The sequence below is a fragment of the Mustela lutreola genome, chromosome 9 (assembly GCF_030435805.1).
Source record: "Mustela lutreola isolate mMusLut2 chromosome 9, mMusLut2.pri, whole genome shotgun sequence".
NCBI classification, from domain to species: domain Eukaryota; kingdom Metazoa; phylum Chordata; class Mammalia; order Carnivora; family Mustelidae; genus Mustela; species Mustela lutreola.
In genome coordinates, this window is record NC_081298.1 from 125,098,098 (window position 1) to 125,123,181 (window position 25,084).

The 25,084-nt window shown below is 46.4% G+C and overlaps 3 protein-coding genes across 14 annotated transcripts in view; 1 reads left to right on the plus strand and 2 right to left on the minus strand.

Moving 5' to 3' along the window:
- The window catches only part of LOC131807247 (intraflagellar transport protein 172 homolog), a 67,715-nt gene that overhangs the window by 36,475 nt on the left and 6,156 nt on the right, over positions 1 to 25,084 (minus strand). The window lies entirely within an intron of this gene.
- On the plus strand, positions 6,459 to 14,780 carry LOC131807246 (uncharacterized protein C2orf16-like). Its single transcript, XM_059132384.1, has one exon. The coding sequence runs from the start codon at positions 6,511 to 6,513 to the stop codon at positions 14,440 to 14,442; it is 7,932 nt and encodes a 2,643-aa protein (XP_058988367.1). The 5' UTR covers positions 6,459 to 6,510; the 3' UTR covers positions 14,443 to 14,780.
- LOC131807250 (intraflagellar transport protein 172 homolog) lies at positions 14,886 to 23,497 on the minus strand. 7 transcript variants are annotated; one of them, XM_059132408.1, is made up of 10 exons: positions 23,157 to 23,497; positions 21,674 to 21,835; positions 20,936 to 21,039; positions 20,675 to 20,760; positions 18,572 to 18,707; positions 18,371 to 18,487; positions 17,904 to 18,046; positions 16,941 to 17,034; positions 16,764 to 16,828; positions 14,886 to 16,009 (listed from the first exon to the last, which is right to left on the minus strand). In XM_059132408.1, exons 5-10 carry the CDS (start codon positions 18,665 to 18,667, stop codon positions 15,742 to 15,744), a joined length of 783 nt encoding a protein of 260 aa, XP_058988391.1. In that variant the 5' UTR covers positions 18,668 to 18,707; positions 20,675 to 20,760; positions 20,936 to 21,039; positions 21,674 to 21,835; positions 23,157 to 23,497; the 3' UTR covers positions 14,886 to 15,741. The 7 variants fall into 7 exon arrangements, with proteins under 7 accessions (XP_058988391.1, XP_058988393.1, XP_058988394.1 ...); XM_059132410.1 differs by lacking the exon at positions 21,674 to 21,835 and adding an exon at positions 22,086 to 22,179; XM_059132411.1 differs by lacking the exon at positions 21,674 to 21,835 and adding an exon at positions 22,086 to 22,179 and having other exon boundaries at positions 20,923 to 21,039.

Here is a 25,084-nt window from a genome sequence, read left to right on the forward strand (position 1 = left end):
AGTTTAGGAGCTGACGTAATTCCAGAGAAGACCACTGGACTGCAGGAGCAGCCAAAACACGTTCTAGAACTTAATATAGAACAGAGGGTCCTAGGTCCTCTGGAAAAAGGGATTCAGCAGCATAAGTCCCACATGACTAATGTGGAATTGACCCCAGGGCTACCATGTCAAGTTACAGAGAGCATAAAGGTAACTCCTTTAGCATTACTTCAAGTCATGGATGCAATGGGGATGATTCCAGAATCACATTCAGAAGTGATAGAATCTGTGGGCTTGTTCACACAGCCACCAGACAAAGTTGGGAAACCAATGGAAACGACAAAAAAAGTGAGTGTAAGCACTAAACCATCATATCAAGTCACTAAACCAAGTGCTCAGCATCAAGTTATGGAATCCAAGATGACCTCCAGCCCACTGAATCAAGTCACAGATAATGTGACGGTAAATCCTGCAGCATTGCTTCAAGTCATGGATTCAAGTCATAGTCCAGTGGCACTATTACAAGCTATGGATTTCGTGGGAATAATTCCACCAGCACGGTCACATGTTATAGAATCTGGAGATTCACAGTCTGAAATTGCAACTTTGGCCCCAGGAGCAGCTCAATCAGTTGGTTTGACATCTTCTAGCTCTCCTCCTACTATTGGTCCACCTGGAGTTGTAGGATCTGTGGGTTTACTTCCAAAGCGACCACTTAAAGTCACAGAATCAGTAGGGACGATTCCAATGTCATCACATCAATCCATACGTTCTTTAAAGGTAAGTCCAGTAGCACTGGGGTCATCCATGGGAATGATCATAAGACCACAATCCCAAGTTGCAGAAACTCAGGATTTGACCTCGAGGCCAGTATCTCAAGTCAAGAAACCTCTGGAGTTGACTCCTGGGTCATGGATTCAAGTGCGAGACTCTGTGGAGTTGACTCCACAACCACATGTTCAAGGCACAAAGACTACAGCATCAACCCCAGGGCTACCTCATCAAGTCATGGAATCTCCAAGTTTGACCCCATGGCATCAGATCTTAGCATCTTCCGAGATGAGTCCAAGGCAAAGCCATCAAATGATGGAAACTATGGGGTCGGCTTCTGACCCCATAACCAGAAATCTGACTGATTCAAAACTGTCCCATCATCAAATAATGGAACATTTAGGGACAGTCCCAAGATCACTGGGTCAAAGAACAGCATCTAAGGAAATGAGCCAAAAGCCACTGCATCAAGTCACAAAATCTGCAGTAATGACCACCATGTCTCTACTTCCAGGTGCAGAATATTTGGGGGAGAAGCCAATGCCACAACTTACGACTGTGGATTCTATGACGTTACCCCCAGCACTGCACAATGTAACATCTGTAGACATGACTCCAGGTTCGGTCCCACAGATGGTGAAATATGGACAGCTGATCCCAACTGTGAGCTCTAGAGAATTGGCCCCAGAACTTCAACTGCAGATTGTAACATCTAATGAGTTGGCTCCTATTTCACAGCTGAAAAGTGGGAATTCTGTACAGTTAGCACCAGGGTCTCAGCTTCAAGGTGTGAAATCTATTCATTTTACCCTAGGAACACAACAACAAAGTCGAAAATCTGCTGAGTTAGCCCAGGCACCACAGTTGCAAAATAGGAAATCCCTAGATATGACCCACAATCCACAGTTGCAAGGTCTGGAATATGTTCATTTGGCCCTACCGCCGAAGTTTTCAGATACAAAAGCTGTGGAGCTGATCCTAAGACCAACCCAGGGAGAGAAGAAATCCATGGAGTTTGCCCCAAAGCCATGGTTACAAGATGAAAGATCTAAGGAGACAGCCCCAGTACTATTGCTTAAAGGTGTGAAATTTCCTCAAATGGTAGAATGTAGAAATGTGGTTCCTGAAACACAGGTGGAAAGTATGAAATATGAGGAGCCGATCTCAAGGGCACACATTCAAGCAGTAAAATCTGCAGAGCTGAACCTCAAGTCAAATCATCAAGCCACAGAACCTGAAGGATTAACCCCATGGCATCAAGCTTTGGAATCTTCAGGAATGATCCCAGAGCCAGGATATCAAGGATCAGAAGTAGAGTTGACTTCCAACCCTTGTCACCACAGGAAAGAATCTCTGGAGTTGACACAATCATCTTTAAGTACTCCAGGGCCATTGAACCAGACTTCAGAATCTATGCAGGCAAAATCAGTGCCATTCCAAGGTGCTCTTGAGACAATGCTCCAAGGCGTAAAGGCCTTGGAGACTCGAACGCCTCAACACATAATAAAAGAATCTCCAGAGTTAGTACCAGGATCAGAGATGCAAGGAATGAATCCAGAAGTGTTGAACCCAGAGTCCCAAAGTATGAAGTTTGTTCATCTGGATCTAGGACCGTATTCAGAATTTATGAACTATAAGAAGTTGGCCCCAGAACCTCAATATCAAGGTGTGAAATCTGGGCCACTGACCCCAGAACCGCAGCCCCAAAGTACAAAACCTGAGGAGTTTACTCTAGGTCCGTTAATGCATGGCAATAAAGTTGTGGATTTAAGTGTACCACTGGAAGTATCGAAAAGGTTGATTCCTGAAACACACGTACATGTTGAATCGAGGAAACTAAGCTTGGAACCACATTTACAAGCAACGGCGTCTTTGGGTCCAACTTCGAGACCACGGCGTCCAGACACGGCATCCGTAAAGTTAGCTTCTGAGACCTGGCCAGAAGAGGAGGAATCTGTGAAATTAATCCCAGAGCAAGTCACAGGAACTACTGGGATGATGCCCAGGCCATGTTTTCAGAATATTTCAGAGATGACTCTGGGGCCAGGCCATCAAGATACAGAAACTGCACGGCTCTTTTCTGGGGCTTTGCTCCAAGTGGCATTAACACCAAAACCAACAGGTCAAGTTACAGAATCTACAGAAATGACTCTAAAGCCACACCTTCAAGTTACTGAGCCTTCAGAGATACCCCTAAAGTCAGAATACAAAAACACAGAACCTTTTGGGTTGGCATTGTCTCAAGTGGAAAATATCCAGGAGACGATGCCAGTACCACCATATTCAGTAAGAGGATCCCTGGAGTTGACTTTAGGACCACGAATGCAATATGAGAAATCAGAGCCACTAATGCAAAATTTGAAATCTGTCAAGTTAACCCCTGAGTCATCCCCAGTAGTGGTGGGACCTAAACAACTTATCACAGGACCAAAAGAACATGTTCCGGCGTTGACCCCAGAGGCACAGTTCCAGGGAGTAAAGTCTATGCTGCTGCATCCAGAGCCACAATTACAAGATGTGGAATATGTGAACTTAATCCAACAGCCAGCTACTACTGGAATGGTAGAATCTGAGAAGCTGGTACAAGAGCCAATACTACAATGTATAGTATCAGAGGAATTGACTAAGGGGGCACAGCTTCAGGGCGTGAAATTGATCCCAGGGCCACATTTGCAAAGTGTCCGATTTTCACATTTACCTCCAGGGCCAGGTGTGGCGGGTATGAAACCAATGGAGCTGACCCCAGACTCAAAACTTCAAGGTGTCAAATCTGAGGAGTTGACCTCGGAGCTGAAAGATGTGAAACCCGTGGTCTTAACTACAGGAAAGGGTCTAAAGGGTACGGAATCTACTTTGCTAACCCCCAGGCCACAGCTGGAAGGTGAGAAATCTATGGAGATAACCACAGTGCCACGGATAGAATATGCCAAACCTGTGAAAAGCACCCACGATACCAAGCTTCAAGGTACAACTTCTGACAGGATTCTGCATGCAAGAATTCAAGACTCCAAAGCTGTGGAGTTGGTCCAAAGAACCCAACTGCAAGATGCCCAAACTGTGGAATTGAAATTTGAGCCCAAGATGGAAGGTGAGAAAGCTGTGCCTTTTGCACCAGGGCCATTGCTCCAAGGGTCTGAACTGCAAGGTATGAAACCCAAGGAACTGACTTTAGAGCCACAAACCCAAGATAGTAAAGTGGTCGACAGTACCCCGTGTTTAAAGCATCAAAGTTTACAATCTGTAGAGGAAACTCCAGATTCAGAGCCGCACTGTGCAAAATCTGTAAAGTTGACCCCGAGGCTAAACAAGCAGGAAGTAAAATCTGTGAAAGCGACCAGAAGATCAAAGTTTGAAGGAGTAACAACTGTGGATTTAGCCCCAAGGCAACAGTTTCCAGAGACGGCACTCATGAATTTAACGTCTGGGCCAGAACAGGATGGCACGCTATCTGTAATCTCTCCAGAGCATCAATGTGTGAATTCAGAGCAGTTGCAGAGAGGGGCTAAGTCAGACGATGGGCTGTCTTTGGAGTTAACTCCAGAGCTAAAATTTAAAGGTAAAAAATTCGTAGACCTCAATTTTGAGTCACAGTTGGAAAGTATGAGATCAGGTTTGACTCCAGAATCAAATATTCAAGGTTTAAAACCTAGAGAATTCAAGCCTGAACCACTTGAACCACAGCTGCAAAGCACAAAGTCTCCTAAGTTGACCCCAGGGGCACCACTGCACCAGACTGAAGGCTCAGAGTTAGCTTCAGAGCCACAGCTTTGTGTAAAAACCGTTGAGTTGAAACAAGAGCCACTGCTTGAAAGTACGAGATGCATTCAGTGGATCCCAGGACCTAAGTTCCAAGCTGTGAAATCTGTAGAGTTCAATCTCAGGTCACAGTCTCCAGGTGTTCAATTTGTAGGGTTGAAATCTTCGACACAGTTACGAGATGTGAAGTCATCTGAATTGACTCTCGGGTCCAAATCTCAAGGTGTGATATATACAGAGTTCAACCTTGTGCCACGGTTGCAGAACATGAAAACCTCTGGGGTGCGCGCAGGAACACAGCTGCAAAAAGGGAAGGTTTTGGCATCAACCTCAGAGCCACAGCTTCAAGATGTCAAAACTACTGAATTCAAAAAAGAGCCACAGCTGGAAAAAGTGAGGTGTATCCAGTGGATACCAGGACCTGATTTCCAAGGTGTGAAGTCTATAGGGTTACAGTCTCAAGGTGTTAAGTCTCTAGGGTTGAAACCTTTGATACAGTTCAGAGATAGAAAGTCATCTACATTAACTCCAAGGCCAAAGCTCCAAGATACACAATCTTCGGCATCACTCCAGGAACATGAGCTTCAAGACTGTGATTTGAAACCTTGTCGACAGGTTAGAAGTGTGAAATCATGTGAGCTGACTTCAAGGTCAAAGCTCTGGGATATAAAATTTATACCACTGGAATCTAGGCTTTGCATGCATGATAGGAAATCTACTAAACTGCCTGCAAAACCAAAGCTTCAAGCAGTGAAACCCTTACAGTCATCCCCAGGAGCACAGCTTCAGGGTGTGAAGTCTCTGGTGCTTATGGAAGGTCCACAGCTTCCTGGTGTGAAATCTGGGCTATTAAGCCAAGGGTCACAATTACAAAGCAATACAAGTAGAGAATTGAACTCCCCACTACACTTGACAAGCACAAAGTCTTCTGAATTGACTCTTCAGACAAAGCCTCAAGATATGAAATCTGAGAATTTCAACTCTGGGTCACAGTGGCATGATCTAAAACCTTCTAAGTTGTCACCTGAGATAAAGTCCCAAGATAAGACATTTACTGAGTTAAATCCAAGTTCACAGTTGAATGGTATAACATTTTCTACACTGATCACAGGAACAAAGATTCAAGGTACCAAATGTACAGATTTCAACCTTGGGCCATTGTCACAACATGTGAATTCTTCCAAAAGGACCTCAAAGACAAAGCTTCAACATGTAAAACATAAAGAAAGCTGTCCCAGTCCCCAGGTGCAAGTTGTGAAATCTTCTGACCTGCCTCTTGGATCAAAGCTTCAAAATGTGCAGGTGGTGTTCAACCCTGACCCACAGTTTCAAGGAGAGAAATGTTCTAAATTAATTTCAAAAACAAAGTTTCAAGATGTGGAATCTGTGAATGTCAAACCTGGGCCACAGCTGAGAGGTGTGAAATCTTCTGAATTGATACAGGGGACAAAGCTTCAAAAAGTGAAGTCCATGGACTTCAAGTCGGGTCCCCAGTTGGAAGATGTGACATCTTCTGTGTTGATCATGGCTATAAAGCTTCGAGATGTAAAATCTATGAATTTCAAGTGTGGACCACACTTGAAGGATGGGAAATCTTCACAAGTGATCCCAAGGGAAAAGCTTGGAGGTGTGAAATCTGCAGAACTGAAAGCTAATCCAAAGTTACAAGGGGAGAAATCTTCTGATCTAACCCTGGAGAGGAAGTTTTCAGGTATGAAAGCAGGCCCACAGTTACAAGACGTGCAATGTTCTGAATTGATCATGGGTATAAAACTTCAGGATAAAAAATCGGCAGGATTCGGTTCTAGATCGCACTTGCGAGGTGTGAGATCTTCTGAAGTGATCCCAGGGTCAAAACTTCAACAAGTGAAACCCTCTGAGTTCAACCACGGTCCAAAGCTACAAGGTGGGAAATCTGATTTAATTCAGGGGAGGAGGCTTCAAGAGGTGAAATCTGTGGAGTTCAATCCCGGACCACAGAGACCAGGTGAGAAATCCGATTTGATGCTAGAGGGCAGGCTCCAAGATTTGAAATCTGTTGACTTAAAACCGGTTCTGCAGTTACAAGGTGTGCCATCTTCGGAGTTAACACCAAAAACAAAGCTTCAAAGTGGAGAATCTGTGGAGTTCCTTATCAGACCCACGTGGCAAGACCTGAAACCTCTTGAATTGACTCTAGGTGCAAAGACCCAAGATGTGAAATCTTTGGGGTTTGAGTCAGTCCCACGGTTACAAAATAGGAAACTGCCTATGTTGACACCAGGATCACACATTCAAGGCATGAAATCTCTGAAATTCAGCCCTGGGGCAACGTTGCAAGGTGCAAAATCTCCTGAGTCTGTAAAGCTTCAAATGAAAACCACAGAGGTCAACCAGGACCTAGAGTTCCAGGTCGCAAAACCCTCTGAGTTAGCCTTGGAATCAAAGATTGGCAATGTGAGATCTTCCGAGTTCAATGCTGGGAAGCAGCGGCAAGAAGAGAAGTCTTGTACGTTGAAACCATGGCCAGAGCTTCAAAGTGTGAAATTTGTGCTGTACAACCCTGGACCACATTGGCAACATATAAAATCTTCAGAATTGTGCAAAGAGACAAAGCTCCAAGATGTGAAATCTGAGGAATCCAATCCTGAGCAACAGTGGCAAGATGTTAAATCCTCTGAGTTATGCCAGGGATCAAAGCTTCAAGGTATGCCATCCTTCAAGTTCAATCCAGGGCCACAGTTACAAGAGATAAAACCTGAGTTGTGCACAGACAGGAAGCTTCCATATGAGCCAGTTCTGGAAACGAAGCATCATCCTAAATTACAAGGTAGGAAATCCTCTGAATTTAATCTAGCCCCACAGCTTCAGTGTAGAAATGTTAGGGCATTCAGTACCGGACCACCATTGAATGGTGTAAAATCTGAGTTGAATTCTGGATCAGAGCCTCGAGGTATAAAACCCCAGGTGTTCTGCCCTGGGCCACCTTTGCAGGATGTGAATTCTTCTGCATTTATTTCAAAACCAAAACTTCAGTGTGTAAATTCTGTTAAATGCAAATCTGAGCCACCCTTGCAAGGTATAAACCCTTCTGAATTAACTTCAGTTTCCAAACTTCAAGGTACAAAGTATTCTGAGTTGAGGTCAGAGACCCCTAGGGAGACAACTATGGTGTTCAACCCTGATCCACATTTGCAAGATTTGAAATCCGAATTGTTTCCAGGGTCAAAGTTTCTTGCTGTAGCACCTATGGAATGCAACCCCGGGCCACAGACGAAGTGTGTAAATTCTTTGAAGTTGGATCCAGAGCCGAAAGTACAATGTGCTAATTCTATGGGGTATGAACTTGGGCCACCTTTGCAAGGTATACAGTCTTTTGAGTTGACTTCAGGGGTTAAATGTCAAGGTATGGGATCTTTGGATTTGAATCTGGGGTCAGAAGTTCTAGGTATAAAATCTCTTATGTTCGACCCTGTGCAACATTTACAAAATGTGAAACGCGAATTGAGTCCAGGGACAAAGTTTCAAGGTATAACATCACAAGAATTAAACTGTGGCCCAGAGCTGCAAGGTGTGAATTCTTCTGATTTGAATTTGGGGTCAGAACTTCAATGCATAAATGCTATAAAGTTTAATCCAGACCCAGAGATGCAAGGCATGAAACCCTCTGACTTGGATCCTACGTCACAATATCAAGGTACAAAATCTATTCTGTTCAGCCCTGGACCACATTTGCAAGGTGTAAAATCTTCTGAGTTAATTCCAGGGACAAAGTTTCCAGAAATCCAGTTTTTGGAGAATCACTGTGGGTCCCAGCAACAAGTTGTGTACTCAGTGTTCACTTTAGGCTCTTCGCTGAATGGTATGAAATCTGTGTTATTTTTACCAAAGCCACTGCTTGAAGATGTAAAGTCTGTGAAGACCAACAAAGAGCCAGTGTCTTGTGGTGGAAATTCTGTGAAACTGGCTTCAGGCTCTGAGCTGCAGGACTTGAAATGTGAGATGTTTGCAGTAGAGCCATGTTTTACAAAAGTGAAACCTGTGGCGTTAAATCCAGGGCCACATGCTCAAGGTATGAATTCTGGGGAGTTGCCCTCACACCTCAGGCAGCACAGTGAGAGATCTGTGGTGTTTGCACCAAAGGTGTGTTTTCAAGATGTGAAATCTCTGGCGTTGAATCCAGGGCCACAACCTCAAGATGTAAATTCTAAGGATTTGATTTCTTGCCTCAGGCAGAAATCTATGGTGTTTGAATCAGAGCCATGTTCTCAAGATGTGACATCTTTGAAGTCAAAGCTACAGCTACAGCCTCCGAGTGCTAATTCTTCAGGGTTTCCCTCATGCCTAAGGTCACCAAGTGTTAATTCTGAGGTCTTTGCACCGGAACTATGTTTTCAAGATGTGAAATCGGTGGGGTTGACACCAGGGTCCCCACATCAAGGTATGAATTGCCAAGAGTTGACTTCAGGATGGCAAAGTATGAAACCAACAGTGTTGGCACCAGAGCCAACTAAGAAGTTCATGCCAGGACCCATGGTGCGTAGTGTTAAATTTTCAAGTTTGTCTCCAGAATCACAGCGACAAGGTGAGAAACCTTTGGAGTTTACTCCAGAAGCAAAGTTGCAAAGTATAAAACATGTGGCATTGTCTTCAGCATCTCTGCAACAAGATATGAAATCTGTAGACTTACTACCGGGGTCACTGCTTCCAAGAACAAAATCTGAGGTACTAACTCCAAGGAGGAGCTATCAAATCACAGATTCCTCGGAGATAATCCCTAGGCCGGGGCATCAATTTGTAGAAGGTGCAGAGATGATCCCAACACCAAAGCCTCAAGTCCCTAAATCTGTGAATTTGGTGATCCCAACACCAAAGCATCAAGTCTCCAAATCTGTAAATGTGATTTCAGTACCAATTTATCATACCACAGAAAGGTTGGCCTATCAAGGCAATGAAACTGTAGAAAAATCTGTGGGGTTGGCCCCAAAGTCAACAAGTAAAACCACGGAATCTTCAGGAGTGCCTCTAAGGCTAGATCTTCAAGCCCCAGAATCTGTTGATCTGACTCCTGTGCTAAGGAATCAAGGCTCTGAAACCTTAGGATTAACCTTAAAGAAAATCCCAGAAACTCTCGAGTTGCTCTCTCAGTCATGGCCTCAAGTTAAGGACTCGGGGGAATCCTATACAAGGCCAGTGCAGGAAGTTACAGGATCTGAAGAGATGACACTAGAGCCCAAGCATCACACTACAGAAACTATAGGGTTGACTCCCAAAGCAAGGCCAACAGAGAAGGAATTCCTTGGCATGACCCCAAAGCCAATAAGTAAAACCACTGGATATACAGAGAGCGCTCCACGGCCCTATCCTCAAGCACTAGAATTTGCGGAGGCGATCTCCGAGAAAAGACTGCAAAGGGAAGGATCAGAAGCACTGACTACAGAGTCATTACATCATGTCCCAGAATCTTCAGAGATGACACCAAGGCTAAGATATCCAGTTCCTGAATCTGTGGGTTCAACCTCTAAGCAGTGGCTTCAAAGGGAGGAATCTTTAGATTTGTCCCCAAGGCAGACACGTCAAGCTACTGGACATGCAAAACCTGTAGAGCTCACATCTGACACACGGCAGCAAGGGGATGGACCAATGGGGCTGACACAGTCACAGAATCAAAGTATGAAATATTCACAGATAGCTCCAGGACTACAGGGTCAAATTACAGAGCTTATGAGGATTAGTCCAAAGCTGCTCCATCAAGTCACAGGATGTACAAAGACACAGCTTCAAGCTGCTCAACCAATAGGAATAACCTCAAGAAGCCCCCCAAAAGTTGTTGAATATGTGAAAGTGTCTCCTGGGCCACCACTTCATGCTGTAAAGTCTGTACCATTAACACCCGGGGGAACCTCTCAAATGGTAGACTATGTTGAACTGACTCCAAAAGTACAAGATGTGAGACCTTCTGAGTTTACCTCAGGGCTATGGTTGCAAAGTATAAAATCAAAGGAATTAACCACAGAGCCAACACACCAGATTTTGGATAGAATGAAGTTGACAGGCTTTCAAATTGTAAAGACTCTTTTAATCCCACGGCCACCACTTCAAATTGTAAAATCTGAGGAATTAGCACCACCACCAATTCCTCAGATTGTAGAACCAATAGGAGTCTCCTTAGGATCAGCTACGGAAGTAATGGATTGTTTGGATTTCTTCCCAAGGCCACATCTTCAAGAAATGGTAGAACTAACTGTGAGGCCAAATATCGAAGAGAAATCGTCAGAATCACTCTCACAGCCAGCATTTTCTTTGGAGGAATCGACAGTGTTCACTCATGAACAAGGGCTTCAGGCTGTGAAAGGAATGGGGGTAAAAATAGGGCCTCCTCAAATCATGGAATGTGAGGATTTGAATCTAGTACAGATATATCAGAATAGGGAATCTGAGGATTTTATGTCAAGAGAGGAGTTACAAATAGGGAATTATTTCTCTAGATTTCTACAGAACTCTTCAAACTCGCTCATCTCAAGCTCTGTCGAAGCATCTGAATTAGGAAGCCTTTGTGATCTGGAGATGCCAGAAGTGTCAAGGGCCTTGGATATAAATAACTTTGGGACAGATATTTTGCAGTCTGAAGAATTCTTTATAGACCCTACTATGATACGAACTTCAACCTTTCCCTTGTCCCTTCACAATCAACCCTCTGATGAGATAGGTCACATTGTAGAAATGCCACATTTTGAGATCCCAGGAGTGGGTGTCGTATCTAAGAGGACTGATAAGAAGCAGGAGGAGAAGCTAGAGAATTCACTCCAGCGCCTATCCCAACATCCACTGCAAAGCTGGAGATCACCATCTAGGACCTTCCAGTCAGGATCAGGAACTCAAAGAGGCCTGAACGGGTCTGTCTTGAGCAGACAACAGAATGTCTGGGAGAATCACTCCTGGAGACAGCGATTACCCAGAAAATACCTCTCCAAGATGCTAGTGTTAGGGAATGTCTTGGGAACCACCATGGAAAGGAACCTTTGTTCTCAAACATCTTTACCGGAAAGAGCCACTGCAGATATCTGTCAATCTATTCAGAATTTATTTGGGGTTCCTGCGGAACTGATGGAACTTTCCAAGAGCCTACTAGAGAAGAGTCGAAGTAGTATTTCTCAGACTTCAGTGCCCGAAAACTACATTCAGAGACACACTTCCTATCATGGTCACAAACAAAGAAGAGCCTTAAGGATGTGGACACGTAGCTCCATGTCCTCCATAATACAGCAACACTCTGGGGCTAGTGCGAAAATAAAGAAAAGTTCGAAGCTTAGTGATATATCCCAGGAAGTCATTCAGCACATGCCTGTTTCATGTACAGAGGGCCAGCCTCCTGTCCCAGTAAATTTAGAGTCTTCCTTCAATATACTTTTTACTAGGAAAGATTCTGTTCCAATGGAAGAGAGTAAGACCTCACAGAGTTCACAGACAAGGATTTTTGAGCCCCAACACTGTCTCAAGCCAAGTTATCTTCCCCAGGCCAAGACTGACTTGTCAGAACAGTTCCAGTTGCTACAAGATCTGCGGCTAAAAATAGCAGCAAAACTGTTAAGGAGTCAGATACCCCCCAATGTACCTCCACCTCTAACTTCAGGTGTGGTTTTAAAATACCCTTTCTGCCTACAGTGTGGCCTATGTGCAGGACTTAATTGCCGTCATCAATTACAGGGCACTTTGGGGTCTTACCTTCTTATCTACCCACAGCTCCACCTTGTAAGTACTCCCGAAAACCATGGAGAGATTAAGGTGAGTTTTGGCTTTAGGTTGCAAACTAGGAAAAGATCCCAAGTCCCAAAGTACCACAGAAGAGACAGATCCATCACACCAAGGAGTTCTATATCACTACCACTAAGGAAAGCTAAAGCCTATACTCGAGCTTCCAAGAGTCCTACTTCTACAATGGATTTCCGGTCTGTATCTTCCCAGTCTCCTGCTCCTGTACAAGTCCACATCAGGCAAAGACAGTCTAGAAGCCCTGCCCTAGCAGGAAAGACGATAATTGGAGGGCCAGGGCACTATGAGTTTACTCCAGTTCACTCTCTACCAGAGAGTGACTCTGAAACCGATCAGGATGAAACATGGGCTAAAAGGAGAACCAAAAAGACCCGTAGTTCAAAATACCCAAAGAAAAGTATCACTACGGGAGGCAGAACACAAAACACAAAGTTCTGCAGAAATGGTAGAACCACAATACGGAGTTCTTCTCGGGATTTACCAGACCAGTTAAGAAGGAAGAGGAATGGAGCATCTCAGACAACTACTGCCTCTTCAAAAAGACAACCTAAGAAATCCTCCAAACCCAAATTCATTCAACGGCTTTTTCAAGGTCTAAAGCAAGCATTCCAGAGAGCATGCAGAACTATGGCTTTTGCTGGACAGAAGCCTGAGGACACGTCAAGGCCAGACCATTTGTGTTCAAGCAAAAAGCACCATCCAAAACGAAAAGCCAGAGATTATTCCTCATCAAGAGATATCAAAAGAGATAGGATGTCAGTTGGTAAGCTAAAGCGAACAGACATAACCACTAAGCAGGAGAAGATGTTATGGGAAGAAATACAGCAATTCACATCAGCTCATCAACCAAAAAGAGGTAGCTCCTTCCAACATAGACATACGCAACAACCCAAGCCCATAGTTTCCCAAAGAAGTGCTATTTTCAAAACCACTTCAGTTGGACAGGCTGTGGTCATTGTTCAAAACGACAACAGCAGCAAAGGTAACAAAAGCTCTACCAGATGTGAAATCTCTAGCCAGGAGTCCAAGAGCTCCAAAATAGGAACCAGAGTTCAGGCCAGAGGGAGAAATCTACACGGTTCCCTTAAGAGAACCTCACACAGTCACCTAACAGAGAAACTCACACCCACGAAGCAAAACCACCATAGCATCATAAGGGAGAGAACCCCATATAATTCCTCGGAAAAGAGCCATCGCAGTCCCTCTGAGAGGCGCCATCGAAGTCATCCTCGGAGGAGACATCACAGTTCCTCTGAAAGAAGCCATCAGAGTCCCTGTGAGAGGAGATGTCGCAGTCCTTGTGAGAGGAGATGTCGCAGTCTCTTTCAGAAAACACATCACAGTCCCTTAGAGGTGAGAGGATACAGCCCTTCTGAGAGAAGACAGCACAGGCCCTCTGAGAGGAGTGGTCACAGTTCCTCAGATAGAACTCACTGTAGTCCCTCTGAAAGACATGGACACAGTCCCTCTGAGAGGAACAGACACAGTCATTCTGAGAAGAGCCAAGAGAACCATGTTGAAAGGGGCCAGTACAGTTGGTGTGGGAAAACCCCTCTCTGTGTATTGGAGGTGAGAGGACACAGCCCTACTGAGGGAAGACAGCACAGGTCCTCTGAGAGGAGTGGTCGCAATTCCTCAGAGAGAACTCACTGTAGTCCCTCTGAAAAAAATGGACGCAGTCCCTCTGAGAGGAAAAGACACAGTCATTCTCAGCAGAGCCAACAGAACCAATTTGAAAGGGGCCAGTACAGCTCGTGTGGGAAAACCCATTTCCGTGTCTTGGAGGTGAGAGGACACAGCCCTATTGAGAGAAGACAGCAAAGGCTCTCTGAGAGGATTGGTTGCAGTTCCTCAGAGAGAACTCACTGTAGTCCCTCTGAAAGAAATGGACGCAGTCCCTCTGAGAGGAACAGACACAGTCATTCTGAGCAGAGCCAGTTAGAAAGGGGCCAGTACAGTTGGTGTGGGAAAACGCATCTCTCTGCGAGAACCCATCACAGTCCCGCTAAGGAGAGACTCCAACACAGCTGCCCCAGGAAGAGGCTCAGACATGGTCTGTCTGAAGATTGCAAGGGCTCCTCAAACACGTCTCCTAGGGACCACACACAAAATACTCCAAAACAGGCCAAGTTTAGAGGCCTGAAGCTAACACATGAGAAGAGATTCGTCCCCATTATTCACTGACTGGATCAAGCCTTCACCGACCTGCCCCTTTTGTGGCTTCTTTCCAGCTTGGCCACTGCCTTTGATACCAGCACCCTCAGCAATCAGAGCCTCTATGCCGCTCTACCTGGGGGAAGGGAGGTGGGAATGGGTCTGTAATTTCTCTAAGTAAATAAAGGGGCGATAATTGATCTCCACCTAGACAGCCCACTCTTCATGCTGGAGGGGGGAACGGAGGCTGAAGGGATATTGGGTGTCGCGCAAAGGGATGGAATGGGAGGAAGGGGCCCTGAAGCCATGTTTGGGGCTCTAAACCCCACCTACAGCTTACCGGGGCGGGGTCTCAGAGGAGGGAGTCGTGTCACGTGACTCGCTCCAGCCACAGCCCCCTAGGAAGCTGCCAGGCAGATGCAGACCTTGAGATCTAGGATCTGCAGCTCTGAATCCACATCCCCCTCAAACTCCTAATACCGTATTTCTCTGAATCAAAGATGCATCATTTACTTTGTTTTAGATAGCACGAGTGGGGTGTGGCAGAGGGAGAAGAAGAGTGAATCTAAGGCAGATCCGCACCCAGTGCAGAGCCCATTGCAGAACTTGATCTCACAATCCTAGATCATGTGCTGAGCGGAAAATTAATAAGAGTCAGATGCTTTACCCACCAAGTCACCCAGGTACCCCAGATATATCATTTAAAACTTCACATGCAGGGGCGCCTGAATGGCTCAGTGGGTTAACCCTCTGCCTTCAGCTTGGGTCATGATCTCAGGGTCCTGGGATGGAGCCCTGCATCAGGCTCTCTGCTCAGCAGGGAGCCTGCTTCCCCCTGTCTCTCTGCCTGCCTCTCTGCCTACTTGTGATCTCTCTCTCTGTGTCAAATAAATAAATGAAATTTTAAAAAAATATATAAAACTTGATATGCAACCCAATTTCTAAGATAATAAAATGTGATTATATATATGTTTAGGAATTGATGAAACCTACTGACTTGGCTTAACCGGCTAGATTCTTCTCTTTAGGAGCTTCTATGTAGAGGAGGAGACTCTACTTTCTTCCTGGCTTCCTTCTGGCCCCAGCTCCGGCCTCTGGATTTGCCCTTCCAGCTCTGGTCCCAGGTCTGCCCCCTCCCTCACAGAGCCTCCCTCCCTCTCAGTCGAGACCTCACCGGCCTCTGAACTCCACTTCAAATCACATCCTTTATCTTCACCGAGGTACTCAATCAGCTGAGCCACAGTGGTGTCCAACTTCCCCCAATTTCAGTCTGTTAGGCGTTCTGCCTCAGATCCCCTTTTATAGTTTTCCTAGTTCTGGCTCTAGCATCTAGCAAGCACTCAGCAGGTACCTGCCGCCTGAGCGAAAATGAGAGGCCCAGGAGGAAAAAGCAATGTCTGAGGAGGAATGCTGGCTGTGAGGGCGGTCCGGGAAGTGGGCGGCCAGGAAGGGTGGAGCCCGCCTCACCTTCATCCAGCACTTTTCCTCCAGGCTGCTGCTGCCTGAGCCCCGCACCTTCAGGTAGCAGTCGACAGCAGGGCTATAGTCTCCAGCCTGCTCCCACTGGCGAGCTTGGTCCACGAACCCCTCCATGCCCCTGAGATGAGAGTACACGTGACCAGGACAGGTTGGGCAGCGTGGCCTATCCCGTGCACACCTTGTGACCCAAGCTCCAGCCCTGCCGACACTTGCTGCCTCCTGGCGTCATACCTGGCCCCTTTCTTGGTAGCCTCCCGCTCATACTCTTCCCGCAGAGCCTCCAGCTGGCCCGGCACATAGTCCTTGCAGATCCACAGAGCGTCGCTCCATAATCCAGCCTCCTGCTCAGATTTCCAGGTATCAGGAAGGCAGAGGCCGGCAAGACACCTTCCCACTGCCACACAGGTGCTCTATACTATGGGCCACGGATCCCTAGGTCCTTGCACCTCTCTTCTCCTCCTTGTCTCCTTCCCCCTCTCCAGTGCTAACTCTCTGGATCTTTCCCAGTAGTATTGGTTAGTGTAGTGCTCTGTGGGTTCTTACACTCTCTCCCCCTCCCCCTCATGGTCCTGAATCCGGTGCCCTACCTTATAATAATTGAAGGCCAGGCACGGTCTCTGGGCCCGAAGCAGCAGCCCTTCTGCTTTCTGAATGTCCTTCTCCTCCAAGGTCCCCCGGGCCTACCCCACAAGCGCCTCGGCAACAGTGTCAGGATCGCGGGCCTCGGCCACACGCTGACAGCCATATCAGAGGGGGTAGAAGATTTATTGGTACTAGGTTCAGGTGAAGGTGGCCATGCCAGGTCCTCGGGCTGCGGTTGGGAGGACGGGTGTAAGGAATTGACGGGTGTAAGGAATTGACGGGTAACTCACATGAGGGTTGCTTCCTTGGGCGTACCAGCCCTGATGAATTCAGCTTCGGCCTCTTCAAATTTACCCTGTAGGGACAGAAGGGCAGCCGCACACGGTCAGAAGCAGATTGCCATCATGGCAGCCGGGAGACAGGAGGAGGTCCAGGTTAAAAGCAAGGGAGGAGGAGCACATCCATACCTCATCCTCCAGGTACAGAGCATGTCGGAGATGCATCTCAGGGGTTTTGTGCTTGAGGGCCAGCCGGGAGAGTTCAAAAGCAAATTCAAATGAGCTGAAATGGAAGGTGTAGGTAAGGTGTGCCTACTCAGTACTTTCATTTTATAAGAGGCGGAGCAGGGCAAGAGAAAAATAGGGTAGAGACGGGGCCAGGGGAGGGAAAGGACAGACTGAGAAGACAACCCATGTGAAGTGACACAGAAGCACACAGACACGTAAAGGAGGACGGGGTCAGGGGACACTTGGAAAAGCCTGTGCTTCCTGCGACCAGTGGGCATAAAGGAATGGGATGGGCGCGAGGCAGGGGACCGCAGTGAGCCTCCCAGCACTACTCTGCCTCGGGAGCGAGGGCTCTGGGTTCTCCACCACTTCCTCCTGAGCCACATTTATACTAGCAGAAAAACTGTCTCTCTAAAACATTGACTACCCTCAGCCATCTGACTCCATGCAGGATTATTACTGGTCTTTGTAACATTTGCTTAAGAAAAGCTCTTTTTGCATTTAACAGAAGCCCACTTCTGTTACTCAGAAGTCAATTACTGGCTTAGTGCACCTTCACTTTAAAAGCTCTTCTCTCTGGGGCACCTGCCTGGCTCAGTCTGCAGAATGAGGGACCCTTGATCTGGGGTTGAGTTCAAGCCCCACACTGGCTATAGTAATTGCTTTAAAAGGTCTTTTTGAAAAAGAAGGAAAAACGCGGATCACTTTCCATCTTCTTAGAACAGCTAAACACTGTTCTGAGCCCCCGGGGAACAGGGACAGAGCTACTGATTCACTCCTTGCCTCTCCATCACGTTCTTCCAAGGATTTCTTCACTCCTGCCTCCATTTTCAGAAACACTTCTCAGCTATACAGCCGTTTTCCTTGTCTATGTAGAGGCTCTGTCTCGAAAGGGTCCAGGGGAGAGAAGCCGTGGGGCCTCACCAGTTGTCGGTGGCATGGTCCACGGCAGCTGCCAGGAGTCCGAGCTTAGTGAGCAGTCTCACTGAGGATGCTCCTCCCAGGCTCTTTGCCCACAGATAGGCCACGTGCTTGTGGGCATCAGCTCCTCTGTGAGCCTTGGCCACCTGTGAAGCAAAGCCATTTGGCAATCCTCCCATGCAGGGCCACAGGGCTGCTCCCTTCCCCTCTCTGACTGGACTGCAGCGTTGACAAAGGTCAGGTCTTTCTACTAGAATAGGGAGACGGCTCAGTATTGGGGTCTATTAGCCATAGCCTGCTCAGGGTCCAAGGATGGACTTCAGGTAGTCCACAGACCCCTCCTACCACATGTGAAATTTTGCCTGTTGGTATGGGTGTTTTTCAAAGAGACCCACGACCAGTTCAGAATGCATCACTTGAGAGTGGGGAAGAGGGACAGGCGTGTCCCCAGAGTGACCTGGACTCCTTACCCGGTAGGCCTCCTCCAAAAGCCCATTGGACTGGTCCATGTTCACTGTTGCCTTCCACTCCTGAGCCTCGAGGTAGTGATACTCGGCCTCCTGCAGTCGGCCTTCAGCCTCCAGCTCCTGGGGAAAGGAGGGTCAGGATGGGGCGAGGGGGACGTGGGGCCTGTTTGGGGAATAGATGGCCGAGACCGGAGAAGGGCTCACCTTGCCCAGGCGTAGGTGTGTGTCACTGAGGAGATCTGGGTGGTGCTTCCCTACCAGGCGGATCATATCATCATCCAGCTTGTGCTTTTTGAACATGGTGATGGCAAGATCAGGCTCTTCCACTGTCACGTAGAGCCTGGGAAGGGGAGAGAAACCCGGGGCCTCCTGACCCAGACTCCTGCATCACTGCCCTCTAGGCAGACGGCGAGCATCTTCAGACGCACCCCTCTCCCCGCACGCCGCCTCTGGGGACACGGCTCACATTTCTGCCTCCTGGTACTTGCCCTGCTTGTCGCCTAACCAACTGAGCCACCCAGGCACCCCTGGATCTATGATTTTAATTAGATCCTCATGGGGTCACTAATGAAAAAAGGTAAGAGAAGAACTCTGTTATGTTGTATACTATTGAAGACGAGCCCTGTGTAGTGGGATGACTTGTCCAAAGTCTCATAGCTCATTACTGCCCCTGGAACATGGGCCGCCACACTACACCATTTCCATTACAACTCAACAGGTGGATGTGAAACATAAAGCTCATGAACTGTAAAAGTATCTTAAGAACAGACCCATATGTATTTGGAAACTTGATTTATAAGAGGGGACATTACGAATCTGTGAGTACAGAACGGATTTCCAATAAACGGTTCAACATGGAAAAAGTAAAATATGAGCCACACCCACATTATGCACAAAAATTAATTCCAGGTGAAAAGCAAAATCTAAAAATATTAAAATATAGGAGGGAGTAGGAAACCTTTTCTGTTTTAAAAATTTTCTTTCTTGCTTTCTTTCTTTAACTCTACACCCATCATGGGGCTCAAACTCACGATCCTGAGATCAAGAGTCCCATGCTCCTCTGGCTCAGTCAGTCAGGTGCCCCAGGGAAACTTCTTAAACGAGACCTCAAAAATCACAAACTAGGAGCGCCTGGGTGGCTCAGTGGGTTTAAGCCTCTGCTTTCGGCTAAGGTCATGATCTCAGGGTCCTGAGATCGGGCCCTGCATCGGGCTCTCTGCTCAGTGGGGAGCCTGCTTCCTCCTCTCTCTGCCTGCCTTTCAGCCTACTTGATATCTTCATTTGTCAAATAAATGAATAAAATCTTAAAAAAAAAAACCTAGGAATTGGTACACACGTAACAATAATATTATTAATAGCTAACATTTATTAACTGCTTATTATTTGCCAGACATTAGTCTAAGTGCTTTTCATATAAGGTAGGTACGATTTTTATCCCCATTTTGTGGATGAGGAAATTGAGATACAGAAAGGTTAAGAAACTGACCTAAGATCGCACAGGTATAATTGCAGAAGTGGGGACGTTTGACTCTAGACCCTTGTTCTTAACGACGCTATATGGATATGCTATTCTCTATACATCATAGGGAATACTGTGCTGCTCTAAATACATTTTTCTATGCTTGAAACATTTCATGATACAGTTAATTTTTTTTAAAGATTTTACTGATTTATTTGTCAGAGAGAGTGAGTGCACAAGCAGGAAGAGCAGAAAGCAGAGGGACAAGCAGGCTCCCTGCTGAGCAAGAAGCCTGATGTGGGACTTGATCCCAGGACTCTGGGATCATGACCTGAGCCGAAGGCAGGCTCTTAACTGACTGAGCCACCTACGTGTCCCCAGAGTAAATTACTAATATGTAAAATAAGATCTATTTATTTATGTGAACACTTGTGAAATTCAAATAAATTTTGTCCTCACTGGCTACCAATGTCAAACTCTACAGAACATAAGTCCCCTTCTGGTTCAAACAGTCCATTATCCTATGCCCTAAGTCTAAACAGGAAAGTTCAAAAATTTACTGATGGTTCTGCTCTACAGTTCACAATTCCTAGCCCTAAGGTACATGCCTAAAGAACATGAAGAATTACAGGGACAAGCTGATATGCGTAACAGCATATGTGTATCTCTACAGCTAGACACAGACTCGCACACGTGGATTAGAACACTTCCCACATCCTCTGTGAGAGCAGGGCCATACATTTACCTGGTGCCTCTCAGATTCCTGCATTCTCCACTCTACATACCCCTGTGATATGGAAGCATCTATAAACCCCTGTTTTGTTATCAGAATTATGAGAGAGGCTTACCGATAGCAATAGTCTTAACATCGACAAGATAAGCCAATTTCTTATTGTCTTCCATCCCTCGTTGACGCCGCTCATTAATACGGACACTGAAACACGAAGGGTGAGGTAAGGCAGAATGAACTTGGGTCATCGGGATGTTGAGCAAGGGCCCAAAGTACCATAGGGGACGAAGTTTTTAGATTAATCTTGAGGATACAGGAGTTAGAGGTTAGAAGGGACTTCTTTTGGGTTTCAAAAATTTAGAGTACCTTGTGGGGTTACCTGATGAGGTGGGGGTTCATGAATTCAGTACGCACAGAACCCAAGGTATCATGACGCCCATATTCCACCGGGGTTAGCTCTCCAGCATTGAAGATCATGCACACCTGGGGATGAAGGGACTGTCACGTGGTGGGAAGTTTGCATGAGGAAGTCTGCACGGTCAACAGTAGTAGAGGGAGATGTCTTGCCAGTGCAAAGTGACCCCCACTATTCTCTTTATTCTGTTCCTCTGCCTATCTCGCCCTCCTTTCTTTCTCTGCTCTCTCTTAGCTAGAAGGTTGACTGAGATGTGATGGTCAGTCAATCAAGCTCTACTCACATTTTCATTTCCAAAGAAATACTTCTCATTGCCACCAGATCCCTGCCAAGCCACCCGTAAAAGAGGGAGAGGACATAAGAACAATGTGGGTAAGTATCCAGGACAACGCTGAGAGAAGGACAGGGTAGGGGTCAGAGAGAAGGAGTGTAGGAAGGCCCTGATGTTCCACAAGTGGGGTGCTGTGTCACATTCTGCCCTAGGCTTCTAGGCTTCTGAGAGATGCCGTAAAAACAGTCCAACAGTGGGAATTCCCATTCCAGGATTCTAAATCTCCAGGGTCTCACTCCCAGGTCCACCAGGTCCCCAACGCCAGCATCTTAGAGCTTTTCCTTAGAGATCTTCCCCCTTAAGGACCCGGGCTCCCAGGAAGTAGCAGCTCACGATGCTCCATTCCCCGCCCCTTCGCCTGGGATTCCTACCTCACTATGGCGATTAGTGTTCAGGTCCCCCAGCAGGAGCGTGTCTGATGTGTGGGCCACCAGGTAACGTTCCTTTCTGAGGATTTTCACCTCTTCCACCTCGTAGCCATAGTGTGACTTGAGTACCACCCAGGTCCCCGATGACAGGTTCTTCACAATCACCTTGGTAAGGTACAAGTCTGAGCTCCCTGAGGCTTCCCTCAACCCCAAAGAGGGGTGAACCTGCCGTGTCCACCTCTATAGTGTTAAACAAAGGTAGTCTCTTGTTTCCTCACCTAGCCTAGGCTCTTGTTGGTAAAAATGACACCTCCCATTCACACAGTGCTTTACGATATACAAAATGTTTTCAGAGATTATCTCCTTCAATGCTAATATATAATACATACGGGGTAAAACTAATCACTCTCCTTACCTTCCAGTACCTCTTGTGAAAATCTTTGTGATTACTTCATCGTGCTGTATACTGATCATACTGTCATTTCATATACCTCTTTGCTAAAATGATCCTGATTAAGGAACAACAGAATACAGACAATTATCTTTGTATTCTCAGTCCTAACAGTGCTCATGTATAGAGAATGGACAGAAAATGAAAGAACTGGGGTGCCTGGCTGGCTCAGTCAGAGGAGCATGCGACTCTTGATCTCAGTTGTGGGTTTGAGCCCCATGTGGGGTGTACAGTTATTTAAAAATAAAATCTTAAAAAAAAAAAAAGAGGGGGGCGCCTGGGTAGCTCCGCTGATTAAGCATCTGCCTTGGGGTCTTGGGATTAGGCCCCATATTCAGCCCCATATCCGAGTGCTCCCTCTCCCTCTGGCATTCCCCTGCTCCTGTGCGGACACTCTGTCAAATAAGTGAACAAAATTTTAAAAAAGAGAAAAAGAATGAAGGGATCAATGAATAATAAATGGAAGGAAAAAAGGAAAAGGGAGAGAAAACAGAAAAGTGGGCTCAGGAACTAAGAAATTACCTTGCAATGTCAAACACGGTGAGTTCAGAGGCCCTAAAGCAATGTCATGCACCTGCGTAATTCTAAACTCTCCAGTTAACAACATACAGGTAATAAAGCTTTTTCTGTTTTGTTTTAGAGAGGGATGGAGACAGGGGTGGGGCAGAGGGAGAGGGAAAGAGAGAATCTTCAACAGACTCCATGCCCAGCGTGGAGCCCCTCGGGGTGCTTGATCTCACAAGCCTGAGATCATGACGTGAGCTGAAATCAAGAGTCCGACACTTAAGACTGAGCTATCCAGGCGCCCCAGGTAGTAAAGTTTTAAATCAGGAAGATGGAAGTGGCGATCTCTGTACCCCTTCAATTTGGTGTTTAAATCTTTTTTACAGTAAGCTGGAAGGGCTATAGCAGGAAAGTTGTCAAAGAGTTGCCTGATACACTCTGTTCTCCAGAACAGCTCTGCCAGGGGTTCAATTTGGCACTGTGGCAGTGTCCAGAAGGAGATTTTGGTGCAGCAGGCCATCAGCTGCTTACCTGGCTAGGTCCCACACATGTCAACTCAAACTTATTCTTGTAAATGCTTCTCCGGAGGCAGCAGTCAAACTGTTCCACTCCACCAGAGTGTGCCCTAGAAGGGAAAGCGACAACATAAAAGGTAACAGGCATCAGAAGGATATCTGGAGACACCCTTGAAACCCAAGTTCTAGAATCTAGGAAAGAGTTGGCAGTAAAAGGGCTGGCAGTTTGGGGAAGTACCAGATGGAAAGAGGTGGCACTCACAGGACGCCAGGATAGTGATGGGAGGAAACGGAGAAATCAGCCCCGCCTACAGAATTCTTTGCCTCTTTTGGCTTCCCATAAAGTGTGAATTTCTCTTTCCTGCCATTAATGTCCTATTTTTAGGTTGAAGTCAATGGGAAGAGGAGAGTCTCTAGTTTCAGGGAGAGTGCTTTAGGCTAAGGCCGGGGATTTTTCCTAGGTTGGAGAAAGTCACCCAGGCAGAAAGGGATTACTAGTAAAACGCACCGCACAGAGTCGAGCCATCCCGTTTCCAGGCCAAGGCAGTGACGGTATATACGTTGGCAATCTCCTTGCGCTTTGCCTATTCCCAGATGCTTCTTTGAGGGCTCCAGTTGAGTACCCGAAGTCTGAAATTAAGGAGGTGGATTTCAGAAGAGATGGAGACTGAGCAAAAGGGTGGAAATGGGTGTGTAACAGAAGGCAATGAGTCTCGCTGTAGTAGAGAAGAGAGGAAGTGAGAGAGAACACACATGCTAGGGAATCTCATAGGAGAGGACACTAAGGTTCAAAGGAAGGAAGGTGGGAAAATCAAGCCAAAAGTAAAATGGGGTGAGAGCGATAGGAGTGGGGAAAACAAAAGGAGATCATGGCTGGTGAGAAAAATGAGCTGTTAGCAAGGGAGAAAGAAGGAAAAAGAAACAGAAAACCGAAGGAAGAGACCCAGATGACATCGAAGGGGATAAAAGGACAGGACTAATAAAGCTGATGTGAGGGGACCGGGGCCCTTTATTTATTTTATTTATTTAATTCACCCTTCCATCATCCATCCCTTCCTTCCTTCCTTCCTTCACCAAACACTTAAGCATACATTATGTACTGCATGCTAATTTAGCCACCGGAGATTTCAAAAAAAAAAAAACAAAAACAAAAGCGAATAGGCCCTCTTCTCATGGGCATTTCAGTTTAGCCAGTTAACTATAAACACAAAAGTGTAATATCATGCGACAAACACTGAGCCAGTGGTCTGAAAAGAGGTAACGGTAATACAAAGAGAGTGGAGATGAATTCCACTGTGGAGTCCCAGGCAGAGGCACAGAGACACAAAATCCTGGTGTATTGTGGAACTGCCAGAGTCCCAACAGATGGTGGGAGCAGGAAAAGGGAAGTGAGTGAATTAAAACCTGAGGATCTCTTCAAACCTATACTTGCTTTCCAACCATTCTCCCAGTCTGGTTGAAAATAAGTGGGCTAGAGCAAGTGTACACAGGGAAAGTAGGCAGAAGATGCATATGGAAAGGGACCCACCTGTCATAACTTCCCAACACAACAGACTGGCCCCCAGGGCTTGCAGCAGCGGTGGTGAACTCCCGCTCCTGAGGGTCACGGTTGTAATCAAAAGTTTGTAGCACGTGGCCTTCCTTTCCATAGGCTACAATTCTGCGATCACAGCCTGCAGCCACGATGCTGTTGGTTGCCCAAGCCAAGGCATAGGGCGGGCATGGGTGGATAACCGACTTCCCCTAAGACAGAAGTAAAGGGTTCCAATCGCTCTGACTCTGACAGCCTCAGCCAGAGGTTCTTCCTTTCTAGGAAAAATTTATACCCTGTATAAATCTTCCAACATTTTCCCACCCAAGCACATCCTAATCTAGACAACTTCACAAACTGTCGTTAGGTTTTATACTCTTACACACGTATGTATGACATACACACACGTCTGT